We start from the raw sequence: 15,101 nt of genomic DNA on the forward strand, positions 1-15,101 counted from the left end.
AGCAATATTGATTCTTGGTGTAAGAAATAACCATTTAATGTTGTTTCTGATTCTGGGCTTGCTTTTGATTTTGTTTCATTTCCTTTTTCAGAAGTCTGGTTCAAGCTACATCCATAAAACTTCTGATGCTGATGTGCAAAGTAAGGTTTAGCTCTTTCATAGAAAACAATTTTTTTCATCGACTTCCAACTCACAGAAGCATTCCCATTACTTAATTTGCACTTGAAAGTTGTGCTCCTCAGGCTCTCTCAGAGCTGTGTGTCAGGGCAGGGCAAAGAAGAGTTGGTTATTATTGCTTAGCACCATTCTCTAAAGGCCACCAGGAGCTCCCCAACCCTTGCTGCTGCCTGGTTTGTGTGTGGTTGGGCTGGAGGACACTGCTGGGTGCTGACAAGCTGCAATAAGGTGCCTAAAGGGGTCCCTGTGTGAAGTACATCACCCCACAGGCTGTAGAAAAACCCACAGCTCTCAGCTGCCTCCTGACCACAGAGCTTCGAGTTAGATTAATTCATTACTCTTGATAGAGACTTTAATTCAAGCTGTTGCAACATCACTACAAGTGAAGGAAATAGCAAGAATTCTCTTTTAATTTGTATCTGCAGGTCTAAGTGGGCCAGAGCCACTGGGACCCTGTTCCTGATGAAAACACTCTGGCACAAGTCCCCATTGGTACCAAACATTGTCATGATGATTCATCAGCAGCTCCATCCGTTTTCATTATTTCAGCAGCAATTTGAAACCCAAAGAAATCAAACAATGGTTTTGAAAGCTGCTTAGGAAGATACTGGGAATTAGATTACTGGTATAATGTACTCATATCCCTAAATAAATCATTCAATATTTTTTATAACATTTTGTATGTCATATAATTTCTACTTCACTCACATCATGAGCTCATTCTCTCTAGACCTGGTACAATATTAACAATATTAAGACAAAATATACTGAGGAAAAGAGAGTAAAACAGAAGCAGCGAGAACACAGAACTCAAGTACTGGGTAAAGGTAGGATAAAAAGCATTCATAAAGTTATTTTAACAGAACAACTGAAAAATATCCAAGCAATTTCTGAGTGCTAGGGAAGGACTAAGGAAATAGTGGCAATATTTGGTTACTGTCAATCCAGCAAGGAAAGTTGGGAGCTCTCAGAAAGTCTGAAATGACAATAAAGCTTCAAAAGTCTGCACAAGCTTTGCAAAAAAAACCACTCAAAATTTGAGATCCTATTCAAAACTATACCGCTAATTTTAAGCATCTTTCTCAAAAATGTGTATTTTCAGTGCCCAAAAACTTCATTTTGATAGCTTAACAGTTCTGATTGCTTAATCTAACCTAATATTTAACCTAATGTTTAATATACAGTGTAAGTATAAGGCTTCAGAATAATCTGAAGCAGAATGCTGTGCTCCACCTACATCTCTCTCGTGTCCCACTTGGCACAAGGATTACATGAGTTCCTTTGTTTCCCCACCACCCCACAAACCATCCAAAGAGTCTCTGATTCATCCCAGACATCCCTACCTCCTATCTTTGCCTTCCCTCCCAGTGCAGCACAGGCTTTGTCCCCAGCACAGAGCTGGGCACTGCAGGCCAGCAGAGGTGACAGAATAAATCACTTTGCTATGGACAGTTGTGTCACTGTCACACACTGCTTTTCATCAGCAGTGGGATGATGAAAAGCAGTTTTCCTACACCTGTGAAATCCTTGGGAATGCACTGGAAAATCATTACAGATTGCCATTTTTTGGAAAAAAATCTATGAATCACAATACAAGATATTTTGAAAATTGTTCAAGAGATGTTCAAAATTTCAGTTATTGATTCAGAATCCTGAAAATGCAATGCCTTATTCCCCATGCTATCATATCATATTTCATCCTCTTCATAGCACTTTATTCAGAGCTTTTTCTCGGATTTCTTTACTGTCATGGCATGCCACAAATTTTTGGGGTGAATTCAGTGTTCTTCCTGCACATGTCACTAAAACCACAGTATGTGGAAATGCATCTTGCTATTTGTTCTGCTATACAGTCATGATCAAAATGAGTCTAGCTACTCTACTGGAAGCCAAGAATTACCTAAATGTAATACACAATTCTGAATGAAGCCATGAATTTCTGAACAGGCTTTTTTATAGAAAATACGTGTTCAAGATCTAGGAATTGTTTCTAAGTTTGACCTTTTTATTTTTTCCCCAGTGAATCTCATCTCATGGGACAAGCTCATTTTGTTGCCAATACCAATCACTAACTACTAATCACTAATACTAACCACTGATAAAAGACCAAACAAATCAAAGCTGCTTTGTTATCACTGTGGACGCAAGAAAGGGAAGAAATTAAAAAACCCTGCTCTGAATCCAGATGCTTTTGGCTGTGCCAAACAGCTTTTTGGAAGGCGGTATTCCTGGTTTTATCTCTGAACAATTCCCAAATCTCTAAAGAACACCCAAAATCTCTAAAGAACACCCAAAATCTCTAAAAGAACACCCCAAATCTGTAAACGGCCCCCAAAATCTGCGGACAGCCCCATGGCCAGCCGCTCCCCGCAGGAGCCACCGGGAGGCGGCAGATCCCGCACGAACCGAGCGCTGCCGTCAGCACAAACCCAGGAGGAAAAACCCTTTAAAACTCTCTTTTTTCAGTACTGCTCTGTGCTTGCTGGCTGTGCAGGCGCCCCAGAGCTGGCAGAAGGAGGGTGAGGCTGTTTGCTGCTGCCCAGGAGGTTTGCGGGAGCACCAGAGCAGCCCAAAGCGGCGATGCCCGCAGCACGGGCAGCCTGAGCAGGTGAGGCTGAAAGAGAAGAAAAACAGCTCAGGGCATCGCCTTGGCACTGTCTTGGTGCCAAGCAGCTGGAAATGGTTTAGGACAGCAGGATTCTGTGAATTAGCCGAGGGAAAGCTGCTGTGGGCCAAGTCCTGGGCTGAGCAGAGGTGTGGGACACACGAGTGACAAAGGCACTGCGGAGCAGTCCACCAGGAGTGTGGGTTTCAGAGGGTTAAACACGTCACCCCGCGGCTGTGAAATGATTCCCGTCAAAAGAACTCATCCTTCGGAGAGATGAAGGCAAGAAGAGCCGTAATGGAGGTCTAAATTAATAAAATGAGCCGGGCCATCTGGCACCATGTCCCTGCAGATCTTCCCGCAGCCGTGCCCTCCCGGTAGCCCTCGCCTTCCCATCTGACAGTCATTAGGGGCACGGAGCACATCCAGCCTGGCTCACCCTACCTGTCCTTGCTGCTATTTCAATTAAAGCACCAGCAAATTGTGACAGATGATAACAATTTAAATTCTGATCATTTCCATATGATAAAGGCTTCCCGGTGTGTAAATAAAGCACCTTCCTTTTCCATTTCTTTTCATCATATTCCCTCACTGCTACTACACTGTAGATGAGCCCTAAATTAAAGGACACCTATATCTGATTAGCTGCCTTCATGTATAGACCAGCTCTGTACATAAAGCAAGGAGCCCATCCTGGGCTGCCTTCTCATTACACAGCACTTTAACAGCTACAATGTCCCTACTTAAGATTTATTTTATGCTAGGTTTTATACTGTGGTTTTATGCTTTCTTTCCTAGGAATAAAATCTTTTCCTCTTTTACCTAAGAAAAGAATAATAGAAGTCAGCAGGCAGCTTTCCTCCACTTGGTCCAAATGCATTGTCCCCAGCTGTGCAGTTGAGAAGAGGGGGTGGCAAAATTGTCACAACAGTTCTGTCCCTGCTTTCAAGGATTTCACCAAAAGCAGCGGTTATCTTATGGCTTCAGAAAAAGTTTGTTGGTTTTTATGTTGCTACTTGGGTCTTTTCCTGAATCTATGGTAGAACGTAAAAAAATTAAAAACTTCACAATGGATTCTTCAGTGCTTGGTTTATTAGGTAGAAATATTTTAACCCAATTCCCAGCCTAGTAAAGAAGTTGCAGCTGATTTGTGTTCCTAATCTTTCCCTAGAATGCATATTGCTAATTCTGACCCTAAAAGTTTGCCCTGATTTCTACCATCTCCTCTCTCCCCACTCTCCTTTAGTTACAGTCTCTCCACTTCTGAGATGTAAAAATGTTCTCATTTCACCTGTACTGTACAGTGTGGAGTCAAAAGATATTCACTGGTATGGGAGGAAGCTCTGTCCTTCCTTGGTCACTCATCCTACTGCAATCCCAGAACAAGCTGCTTCTCCCACCCGACAGCTGCAGGCTTCCTTCCACTCCTCTGCCCTCTCTGAACCAGCCAAAAGTTCCTCCACACTCCTGCAGGAGCTGGGAATTACTGGTACTGCCTTTTTCCTGCCATTTTTTCCCTTTCCAGAGAAGCTGGTGTCTCACAGTGTTTTGCCTCTCCTCTGCTGAGCCTGGCTCCTCTTGGCTGAGGAGGTAGGGATGTGTTTCTGGAATGCTACAGATGGTGTTGGCAGGAGCAAAGTCAGGGCTGGCCCAAACTGAGCTGCGTTTGTGTTGTTAAATATTAATTTTGCCCATCTCTGCAACTCACCATCTGTCTCCTGGATCCCAGCAATGACCCTTCTTCAGTCCAGGTGCTTGGTGACCATCCTCCCCAGCACCTGCCAGGTTCTGCTCCCCATCCCTACCTTCACACTTCCCACAGCCTCCTGCTCCTGCAGCTCCCCCAGCAGCTGCCAAGTCATCTGGGCAAACTGGGATCACTAAAAGCCCCTCCGCAGAGTATGTTATTCAGTGAAAAAGGACTCCTCTTCTTCCCCTGAAGGATTATGTTACTATATAGAGAACAACAGAGAAGTTTCTAATACAAACACTCAAAAAAAAAAAAGTCCAAATCTCTCTCACACTTTCTCCCAAGTAATAAATAGTTTATGTAATCAGTCTAAAGGGAGCTCCTGGGAAGCCAGAGGGTCTCTCTCACTAGCAAACTTCAAAAGGGATGAGTTCTAATTGCACTTCACTGTCAGAAAACAAACCAACAGCCCAGTCTCTGACTCAAGCAGGAGACAGTCTCTTCACATGGAGATACAAAGATCTATTATTAGTACCAAAAAAAAAAAATCTTATTAATGTTTAAACTAGTCTTTGGTGTGACAAAGCAATCCCACAGCACAGAATGCTTTTTCAAGAAGCAGATAACAAAGACAGGGTGTGCTGGATGCCATGGCAAGGCATGGGGCCCGGGAGCTGAGGGACTGGGAGCTGCAGAGAACTCTCTTAGGTGACCTTAGGACTCCTGCTAAGGGTCTGCTTAACTATTAGATCAGTCATGCTTGCTGTTCTCCCAGAACTGTTTAAACACCAAAGTTATGAAACACAAATTAAAATTGTGTTTGTCCACCCTCAGAAGAGCAAGACTGATTTTTCCAATGAGCAGGAAGCTGAGACCAGCAATGCATTCCACATCACCCACCAAGTGGGGAGCAGCCACCAGCTTTTCTTTCTTATAAAATCTGGAAAAATCTCTTTCTGGCAAAATCTCTTTCTGGTAAAATCTGGAAATGAGGCTTTTCACCTAAGCAAAGAATGATGTGTAGCTGTTCATTTGTCCTAACCCTGGCTTACTCTTCAAGTATCCACAACATTCTCACCAATCTGCAAGAAGAACATGCATTTTAGGCCAAACTCCAAGCCATACATAGAAATAACAATTATAAAGTAGGATTCTAATGTATAATTAATGTATATGATACTCTGATTTGAAATGGCAAGCAATAAATTATATATGAGGTTCATAAACGTATAGGGAAATGTGTACAAAGACATATGTGTATATAATCATAAGTGTTATTTGTTACGTTGCTACTGGCCTATAATTCACCTGCTGACATTGTTGAATATATGTTTATGATGTATTTATTTTAAACTATTAAACCAATAAATCAATTAGAACTCACAAAGCTTCCATCCCTACCTTCTTTTTTCAGCTGTAATCAATAACATACAATAGAATAACATATGGCCTAATTTTTCAAGAGATTTAATTTGTAAAAGCATTGGAGACACCATACGAGATGGGCTGCACATCCTTCATACACAAACTGATTACATCTTTCCTTTGTCCTGCAGGAAATGTCACAAATATTGCATGATGCTTGCTTACTCTTGCAAAAAAGTGTCCTCTGCCATACTAATGAGGACAAATGCCAAACTGCATTGACATTACATGTGTTATACTATTACCCAGGGAAATGCAAGCAGTAACTGAATAGTAAATGGATATTGATTTACAACCCCAGGTGAAATTAAAACAGCCTTTCTCAGTGTGGTTGGGTTGGGCTTTTTGAGCCTTCTTCAAGAAACAGGAAAAAGTCTGCAAGTTTTTTTGTGGCAATGGTCAAAATAAAGCACATCATTCGTGTCTAAATTGTATTTGTACTACCCAAGAATAGCTAGTAATTGACATAATGAAGGAGAGGGGCAAATGATGAAGGGTTTTTTATCACAGAGCTGGCAAGCAGCAAATGCAAGCACAAAGCAATGCTCAAAACCTACACTCAAGGATTTTTAGATTCCGTTCTCAATATATTAATAAAAGTCAAAAATCACTAAAATTCACACAGAAATCCAAGCATGTCATCAACAGTATGCAAAATCACTGTTCCTTCTTATTTGCAGTGAAATGTGTGTGTATCAAATCCTCAGGGACAGCATTGGCTGTGGATATTGCTCTCTGAAACATCAATAAAGGAATGGTAATTCCTTCCCCTATTGGGAATTATCTTATTATGGCTAACACAGGTTGGAGAACAAATGCTGAAAGTAACAATAAGGGGAATATTCTGAATCTCACAGCTAGGGGAAAAGGAGCCTCAGTAAATTATTTCTGAGCCAACAAGAAATTATTCTATTTTAGGTTCAACACTCATCATTGTAGGAAAAAAAAAATTAAATTACATGATCTGAGAAATATTCATTTAAAATTAACCTGAAGGGTAAACAAAAATGAAGACTTTCTCTTCCAAATGCCAATTACTGATTAGCTTTTTAATTCAGGTGTATTGAACAAGAGCTAAAATTATCAGAAATTTTAATTCCAAACACTCCAGAAAGAAGAGCAGCTGGCCTACTTCATCTAACACTTTCAGCAAGTGCTGGAACAAAGGAAAAAAAAATGGAGAGGGAAAAAAAGTTAAAGATCTGGTTGGTGAAAAATATTTCCTTAGGGATCAATGATATGAAACTGAAATAATAACTGCAGCATGTCATGTTGAAGCAGGCCTATACAGAATAAATATTCCCAGCTAAATAAAAAAATTCCAGCTACATAAAATAGGACAAAAACACAGAAAGAACTGGAATTTGCAGCTGTAATGTGCCCACACATCGATGGCACATCTCTCTCTCCTGTATAAAATTTGGTCTCTTTGGATTTTGTAATCTTTCCATTTTTTGGGGAGGTTTGATATTGGCCTTGAAAGATCCTGGAAATCCTGGGGGCAGGATGTGGGCTCCAAACAGCTCCTGTACAGGAATCTTACCCAAATCTGAAGCATTCTACAGATACAAGAGTAGGAGAGAAACAGCAAAATTCCCTTCCAAACGTGCTCCAAGGCAAGTGGAAAATGTTATCACATCTCTAAATTCTCAAAATGAGGAAGCTTTAATTAAAAATCTTTTTCAGGCAAGTGAGAATGGAGGTCACAGCTCGACAAAGCGCCTGGCACATACGTGCTGGCAGAAATTGTCTCCACTCCCACACCCAAATTTGCCTCCAAAGGAAAAGGAAGCATCTCTACAAATCCAAGGTGAGGTTACATGGCAGACAAACCCCCTCTGAAAATGATAGGAAAACTCTATTCTCCTCATTTACTCCTCTCTCCAAGAATCAGAGACTCATCATACGTTTTTTAATGCTCAGAAAGGGTAATGTAAAAATCTACAAAACTGTGGGAGAAAGATCTATTCCACTTCTCACTGCACACATCCAATACTGGCATTTTCCAGCCCTCTTAGACAAACAGATCCCTTCAGTTGCAATATTTCTCCTAAATCTACCTTATAATTAACCCTGAAATTCATGATTTCATTAAATAATTCATTTCAACACACACACCATTCTATGGATCACTGTTGAAGAACACTGCTCTTACCAAAAAACATTGGCACAAGGGATTGTGTTTTGAACCCTGAGGATTATTATTATTATATCTCAGTTGCTTGGAAATGAACTTTTCTGCACAGTTAAGAGATGTATAATTAATAAAAATACAGAATTATATAGTAAGTGTATAATTAATTGTCTGGCCAACTCTCCTGACACAGAATATCACTTTTCAGGGCAGGCTTCTTTTTAATTAAAATATAAATATAAAGTCCTGTGCAAAGGGAAAATCTTAAGTTTACCTAATAATGACAATTTCTGGGCTTGCTGCTAACTGCAGGAAATGAAATCTACAGTTAAAGTTCTCTAAAAATATCAATTCAGTGCTAAACAGTAATTTGCAAAAGTGAACATATTGCATAAATCCCTGGTGACCCTTATCCTTTGAATTCCGTGAGCTCTCCAGGCTTCTGCATCTAAAGATGGAGATAAAATTAAAAAGAAAGGCATGAAGAAAGTCACCGAAGACCAAATTTGGGACTTTTGGGCCAGTAGGGCCATGGTTGCTGTGGCATGTAGGAAACACACACACTACCAAAGTCAAAATTCCATTAAACCTCCACTTCTCATTAAACTCATCCAACTTATTTTAAACTAATTGATCTACCTAGGCATTCATATCCTGCCTTACAGGCTATGCCAAAGTTAACTACAGTCCTCAGCATATCAAGCTAGGGAACCAAGAGGAGCAATCCACTGTTTCTGTGTTTCCCAAGGTTTTGAGGCATTCAAAAGAATTACAAAAACACTGCCTGTGCTGAAAGCCTGTGTTGTGACATAGCACTACCTACTGAGACACAGCAAGAAGTAAAAGAAACATGAAGCAGAAGGGGAAGGCAGAAGCAATATTAAGAAATACAGAAAGTCAGGAGCTCTAATTGTCCTCCCTCCTGTGCCAGTGCAGATCAGGAGTACTGTCATTCACAGGGTTACAACAAAATTGCATTCAGCATGGAAGAAAAGAGAATTCAAATGGGTGACTGGAAAATGCCTGACTGAGCTCCTGCCCTGTAAATTGAGCAGCACCTCTCTGCAGCCTAACAAGAATCTGTGGGCATTTAAGCCCCTTACAGAATGGGGAAGTCAAGGTGCAAATGCCATTAAAGTGCAGTGAGACTGTCATTCTTTTCCTGGTCCTCTGAATCCTTCTGAGGATAGCCAGACCTGCACCTGAAATCATCATGTGAAATGACAACAATACAGAAGGCTCCTGTTTCTAGGTGTCCATGTAAGTAAAAGAATATCTGTTCAAAACATTTGAAAAATACTTCAAATTGTTTCTTAATCACATGATTTTTATATTTTTTCCTTATTGCTAGTATTTTCATGAAAGCAATTCTTACAAGATTCACTTTAAGGACAACAGAATCTCTACATCAAATAATTCACAAAATCTTTCCAATAAATTTTTTTGCTACATGCATATTAAGAACTGACAGACGCATATCCAGTGTATCTCATATGCAACAGGAAATACAATGAACTTCCTATAATTAATCCAATTATTCAAAAGTTACTGACTCTGCTTTTAGGATTTTAGTCATAGTTCTTTATCATTAGCAAGCAGATACTTAAGTTCCCAGTCTGTTTTATTTCTAAAATTAAACTTGTCCACATCATATTATTATTATTATTATTATTTTCTCCAAAACTTCTGCAATTTAAAATGAACTCAGAGAAATTATTTCAAAGTTCGTGACTTTTACCAGATATAAAGACATAAAAAGAGACTTTATTGCTCTGAGAAAATGCAGTCAGTCATGTTGCTTTGCTTTATTATTATCATTAGGTTAATCTTGAATCCCCCACGTGGAGCAGTGCATTCCAAACCATCTCCATTCTCAGGGCTGACTACCAACTTTGTGTTCAGCATCTGAACACCAAGAGCAACATTTTCCAGTTGGGTTTTTCCCACTTTATCTCCCTTAAGATTAAAGTCACACAGCTAAAATTTCACAAGATTCATTTAAAATTACCCACATCTTCAATGACCTTTGCTGCAATAAAGAGCAATAAGGATGTAAACTGTACCAAAAAATCATGGGACTCTGACTCACATGTGAAACTTCTGTTGAGGCACAGATCCTCTTAGTTTAGTGCCAAGCTCTTCACTCCAGTTTTATACCAGTTTGGGACACTGGTGGAGTTACACTACCTTTCCTTGGTCTTAATGCTCTGCTCTTGCTCACACCATGAGGATAATTCCCTGCTCTCAAAATAGCAAGTTAATATCAAATCCCAGTAACACAGATAACACCAGCAGAAAATACTTCAGGTCACTATTTTGATGCAGAACTGGTTACTTTACTGCATTTTACTTTAATGCTAAAATGCATTAAAGTAAAATGCAAAAAACCATTAACAGACAACATCGTTCCTGTTATATACATGATATATAGCCATACATTAAAACCAAATTACATGGTAAGATACTACAGAAATTAGTATCATTAGCAATTAGTGGTCCAAGGAGTAGAAGACAGCACCCTGAATAAAGGAGCAGAGACAGAAACTTCTGCCTCCTACTGATGAAATTTGAGCAGATTGCCACTCTGCTCAGATGCTGATGATATGTGCAGCTTTGCTGGGAGCACAATCAGTCAACAAAGACCCAAACAACTGAGAAGAAGAATTTCTGCTTAGAGCAGCTAAGGGAGCAACAAGCAACCTGAAAACCAGCATCACAGTCAGGCACAGTTAGGGCAACTGGAAAGGTTCCTATTCAACAATATCCTCTTCCCCCAGTTATTTTTAATGTTGGCAACCTCCAGGCATTATGCCTCACTGGCCATGACTTGCAGCAGTGGTGCAAGTCTGAGCCTTCCCATTTTTCATCATTATTCTGAGTTTGTATAGACATATTTCACCTGTCACACAACCCTTGCTGAATCAGTTTCCCACAGGGAGATGTACTGAAAGGCTTTGAAATTAAAATGCTTGCCATGGCATTTAAGAGGAATTGAACAAAAGTACCATCTCTTGCCATCCCATGCTCCATCCTAGATTCCAGGCAGAATTGCCCGGTATGAAAATCCTTTAGGTGTGTGTGCATGTGGCTTTTACCCTGCCACCAGTCATCCAGAGCCCATGCCTTCCCAGATACATCCTTCAAAGTTTTGGTAGTACTTGAGTGCCTAGATGAGTGAGAACAGTCACAGGAGGAAGATTACCCAACCATATTTATAGGTCTGATTCCATATCTTTTCCTACTGTCACTGCATTTAAAAACATTTAAAATGAGGAAGTACAATATCATAAAAATAAGAAAAACCATAAAATGCAAATCATAAAAAAATGCTTACAATCCAAATATGAGACATCCCCATGTCAGAAATAGTGCCCTCTCTTGTAGGCTGAACTGGTAATGATGAAAGAGTGATATAGAGATGACACAACTTTTAAACTTTTGTTCCTACTGATAGAATTATTAGAGCATTTTCCCACAATGAATTAGACTGAGACTTCCAAGTTAACCTGATATATACTACCAAAAATTCACCAAATGAGTGTTTTAATTATGGTTGTAACCTCCTTTTTCCCTTCTCCTACACTGAGTCAGGGCTATATATTTCAATTTATCACTAAACAGGAGTCAAGCCAGTTTGCACTGTTTGGCTACAGACAAGTTAAGCAGTTGTTCCTCAGCTGACCATCACAGCAGGGTCTCCCCTCACCCTCACCTGCCTCCTCTTCAGCCTCACTGCCACATGCCCCATGCTCATTCCCCAACCCAGTTCTGTCAAAATGTTTTGATTGGGTTTAAGAACCAACTCCTGGAAGTGTTTAAGCTAACCCAGATCATTTTGACAGAACCAGGCTGGTGAACTCCATGTGCTGTAATGCTGGCAAAGCTGAGGAGGCAGGAAAGTATGAAGACTGGAAAAGAGGGCAAGCAAAATGCAAAGAGAACATGAATCACCTGCAGTCAAACAATGCACCTGGCTGCAATTCAGTAACGTGCTAACTATGGGCTGTGCTACTCATCCTCACCCAGGTTTCCATAAACTACTGAAAACAAGCTCCTGGAATTGCCCCAGCTCCTTGCAAGTTTCCATGAGAACACAAGACCCAGCTGGTCATCTGCACTGCTAACAGTGGCTAACAGATGGAATTCCATTCTGGCTTTTTGACTTTCCAGCTCTGCCTCCATCTCCTGGTTGAAAGGAAGGAGTTTTGGTTTCTGTGTGGTGCTGTATTGAGAATGGCACTTGGCAGGGTGAATCCTGGAGGTGAAAGGCTGAGCACACAACCAGACCAAACTTCACAAAGGCTGAAGGCAAAGCTCTGAGTCAGGCTGTGCACACAGCAACTGAACTGAAGCCTCCTTTTGTTTGAGCACATCAGGAAGAGTCTTGTGGGAGTGGAACCACTGCCAAATGGTTTTCCCAGTGAGCAGCTTGTTAAGATGAGTAGAAGTTAATAGCCAGTACTGAAAGGAAGCAAGCAGCACAGGCCAGAGCAGAGCTGACAGACAGGCCACAGGGGAGAGCTGCTCCACAGGCCAGGTAGGGGCTGCTTTCACAGCCAAAAGAAAGCAGAGAGCAGGAGAAAAGCCCTTTGTGATGCTCCAAGGTGAGTCAGTCTAAAAGCCAGCTCTTTCACCCAGCATGCTCCCCTCACCTGTTTCATCCCTGCTACATGTACATGGCTCTGGAGTTGGAGGCAAGAGCTAGAAGACATTAAAATATAATAATTTTTTTTTCCACACTGAAAATAAAATACTGAAGCCATTGGAGTAGTAAACTGTGGAAACATGCTTCTCATAAAATTATAGTACATTCATTAAGCCCAAAGAGGCCTCCTCTCTGTAACTGAACTCCCACAGTCCTGTGTAGAACCTTTAAGTGGTTATGCTGAAAGAGATTTGGGGTCAAACCTATATATAAAAAAAAAAATTAAACTCCAGAAGTAGACTAGACTCTATCACATAAATAAAAAATACTGCTGGAAGAGAAGGGCCAGTATGTGAGCCAGGCAGGAAAGACACCTGGCTAGAGCTCCACAGGGTTCAGTGGGGCTGCTGAAAGGAGACACTGGCAATTCCCAGTCCCACTGGCAGGGCAGGCAATAAAGGAAACATTTAAAAGAACAGGAATCACCTTACCACTTCTGGAAGCACCCTCTTCGCAAGATCATGGATGGCTTTGATCACAATACATATTGATGACAGCAGGAATATGACACCCAAGATAACACAAGCCCTGGGGGAAAAAAAAATAGGGAAAAATACAAAGAAATGTTAAGAACATATTTGAAGTTGCCAACTCTTCCAGGGTAACAGAGGGTGGCAGAATATTAAGGATAAAAAAATGTCTTAAGGAGCTAAAGATAGAGGCTTAAATTAAAGAACAGAATGAAACATCCAGTTCCTTTCCCATCCTTAAAACCTGGATTATGTATGAGAAGGCAGGGCACAGCAGATGATGTTCCATTCTCTGATGTTTCAGAGAGAATGACCTGCTACTTCTGCTCCTGATGATTTATCACAGAGTCCTCTAGAGAAGGATTGTTTATCTGCATTTGTTTGTTTTGCTAGGATCTCCCATTAGAAATAATGAAGGGAACTCCATTCTCTTTACCAAGCCAGCAGAGATATTTGGTAAATGTGGTCAGTAGCATAAGAGAACCTGGAACAGCTGTTTTCTCCCCAGTCAGGTGTGATGTGACTCAGGAACTGGCCCACAAAAGCTGGCTGACTTGCCTAAGGACACTTGCTGAGCCAGTGACTGCTTGACAGAAGATACATGAACTTCCTGCAAGGATATGCTGACATTTCATCTGACAGCCACTCTGAAAGACAAGCTTTTCTATCCCCCACAACAGGCTTAAACCAACACAGCCCCAAATCTGTGAGCTGGAAACTATGGATCACATTTCCTGTGGCAATACCTACTGCTGGATGCCTGCTGAATGCATCTTCCCTTTCCCTCAGCACAGCTTTTATTCCCTGCACACTTCTGGGGAAGACAGACAAACTTTCCCTTTCCACTGTCTGGATTTTGTTCCCACATAAATCAGAGAGTTTGGGGTTATCTCTGTGGACTTGCCAAACACCCAAATCTTTGAAAAATACTTGTATTTTTGCAAGTTTTTTTGAAAAATTGCCAGCAGATACACAACGGCTTCAGCAATCTTGATCTGTTTCTCTTATTTTCCAGCTCAGTTTTACCGTGGCAAAAGAATTCCCATCCACCTACTTACCCAGAAATAGCTAAAGTAGATAGAAGAAAAGGAAGATGATAACAACAGTGACAAGGGTATTAATAGCAGACAGAAATGCAGTCTGAGGTTTGAATAATCATTCAGTAGTCATATTTAGCATATTTATCATATTTAGCCTTGCTTCTCCTTTATATGCTGGCTTTTGGAATCCACAGCCATGCAAAATTCATGAGTATAGTACTTCAAGCAAAAAAATACATGTTTTTTGCCTTCTTGAGTGTATTGATTTATCTGCAAAACCACTAAAACACAACACTGCACTGTATCTTCTTTTGACCTCATTTGCTAGAAAGAAATAATTTCTAACTAGCCTGCAAATCATGCAAAATTCAACTACAAATGTAAAAAATAGCAAACCTCCTAAAATTAATCTGAGGAATTGTAGTACCTAATAAACAAGTTGCAATTGGTTATTGTAAGCACGCTCTTCTCTCACTGTACTAGACCACAAAAATGTTAATACAAGCCAGCTCACTTCCATCTGCTAACAATCACTGCTGTGTAACTAAAGAGTGTTTCCAACTGCACACCAAGGGTGCTACTGCCAAGGTGCTTGGCAAATGCAGTTTCATTAATAACATTCAATTAAATTAGATGAGCAAACTGCCATTTCTAAACAGGTTTAAATCAACTCAGAAGTACCCATAAAAACTAGTGAAGGAGGAGTGATGCAGAAGTGAGGGTCGACTGATAACAAAAATAAGAATTTAAAGCCCTGATAGCTTTGTCCTAACCCTTGACTCACATCTCCAGCACTTCTTGAGGATCATGTCCTTATTTTACAGCCATTTCTACCTGAGTCAGTGTCACAGGTTC

At 40.6% G+C, this 15,101-nt stretch overlaps 1 protein-coding gene across 2 annotated transcripts in view; it reads right to left on the minus strand.

Annotated features, from left to right (window-relative positions):
- TMEM163 (transmembrane protein 163) overlaps positions 1 to 15,101 on the minus strand; it is an 86,335-nt gene that overhangs the window by 6,729 nt on the left and 64,505 nt on the right. For both annotated transcript variants that reach the window (XM_039703011.1, XM_039702930.1), the window contains one exon: positions 13,168 to 13,264. In XM_039703011.1, the coding sequence (XP_039558945.1) occupies positions 13,168 to 13,264 (97 nt within the window). The remainder of the gene's footprint in view (positions 1 to 13,167; positions 13,265 to 15,101) is intronic.

The sequence above is a fragment of the Passer montanus genome, unplaced genomic scaffold, assembly GCF_014805655.1.
Source record: "Passer montanus isolate IOZ18808 unplaced genomic scaffold, ASM1480565v1 scaffold1, whole genome shotgun sequence".
Lineage (NCBI taxonomy): Eukaryota > Metazoa > Chordata > Aves > Passeriformes > Passeridae > Passer > Passer montanus.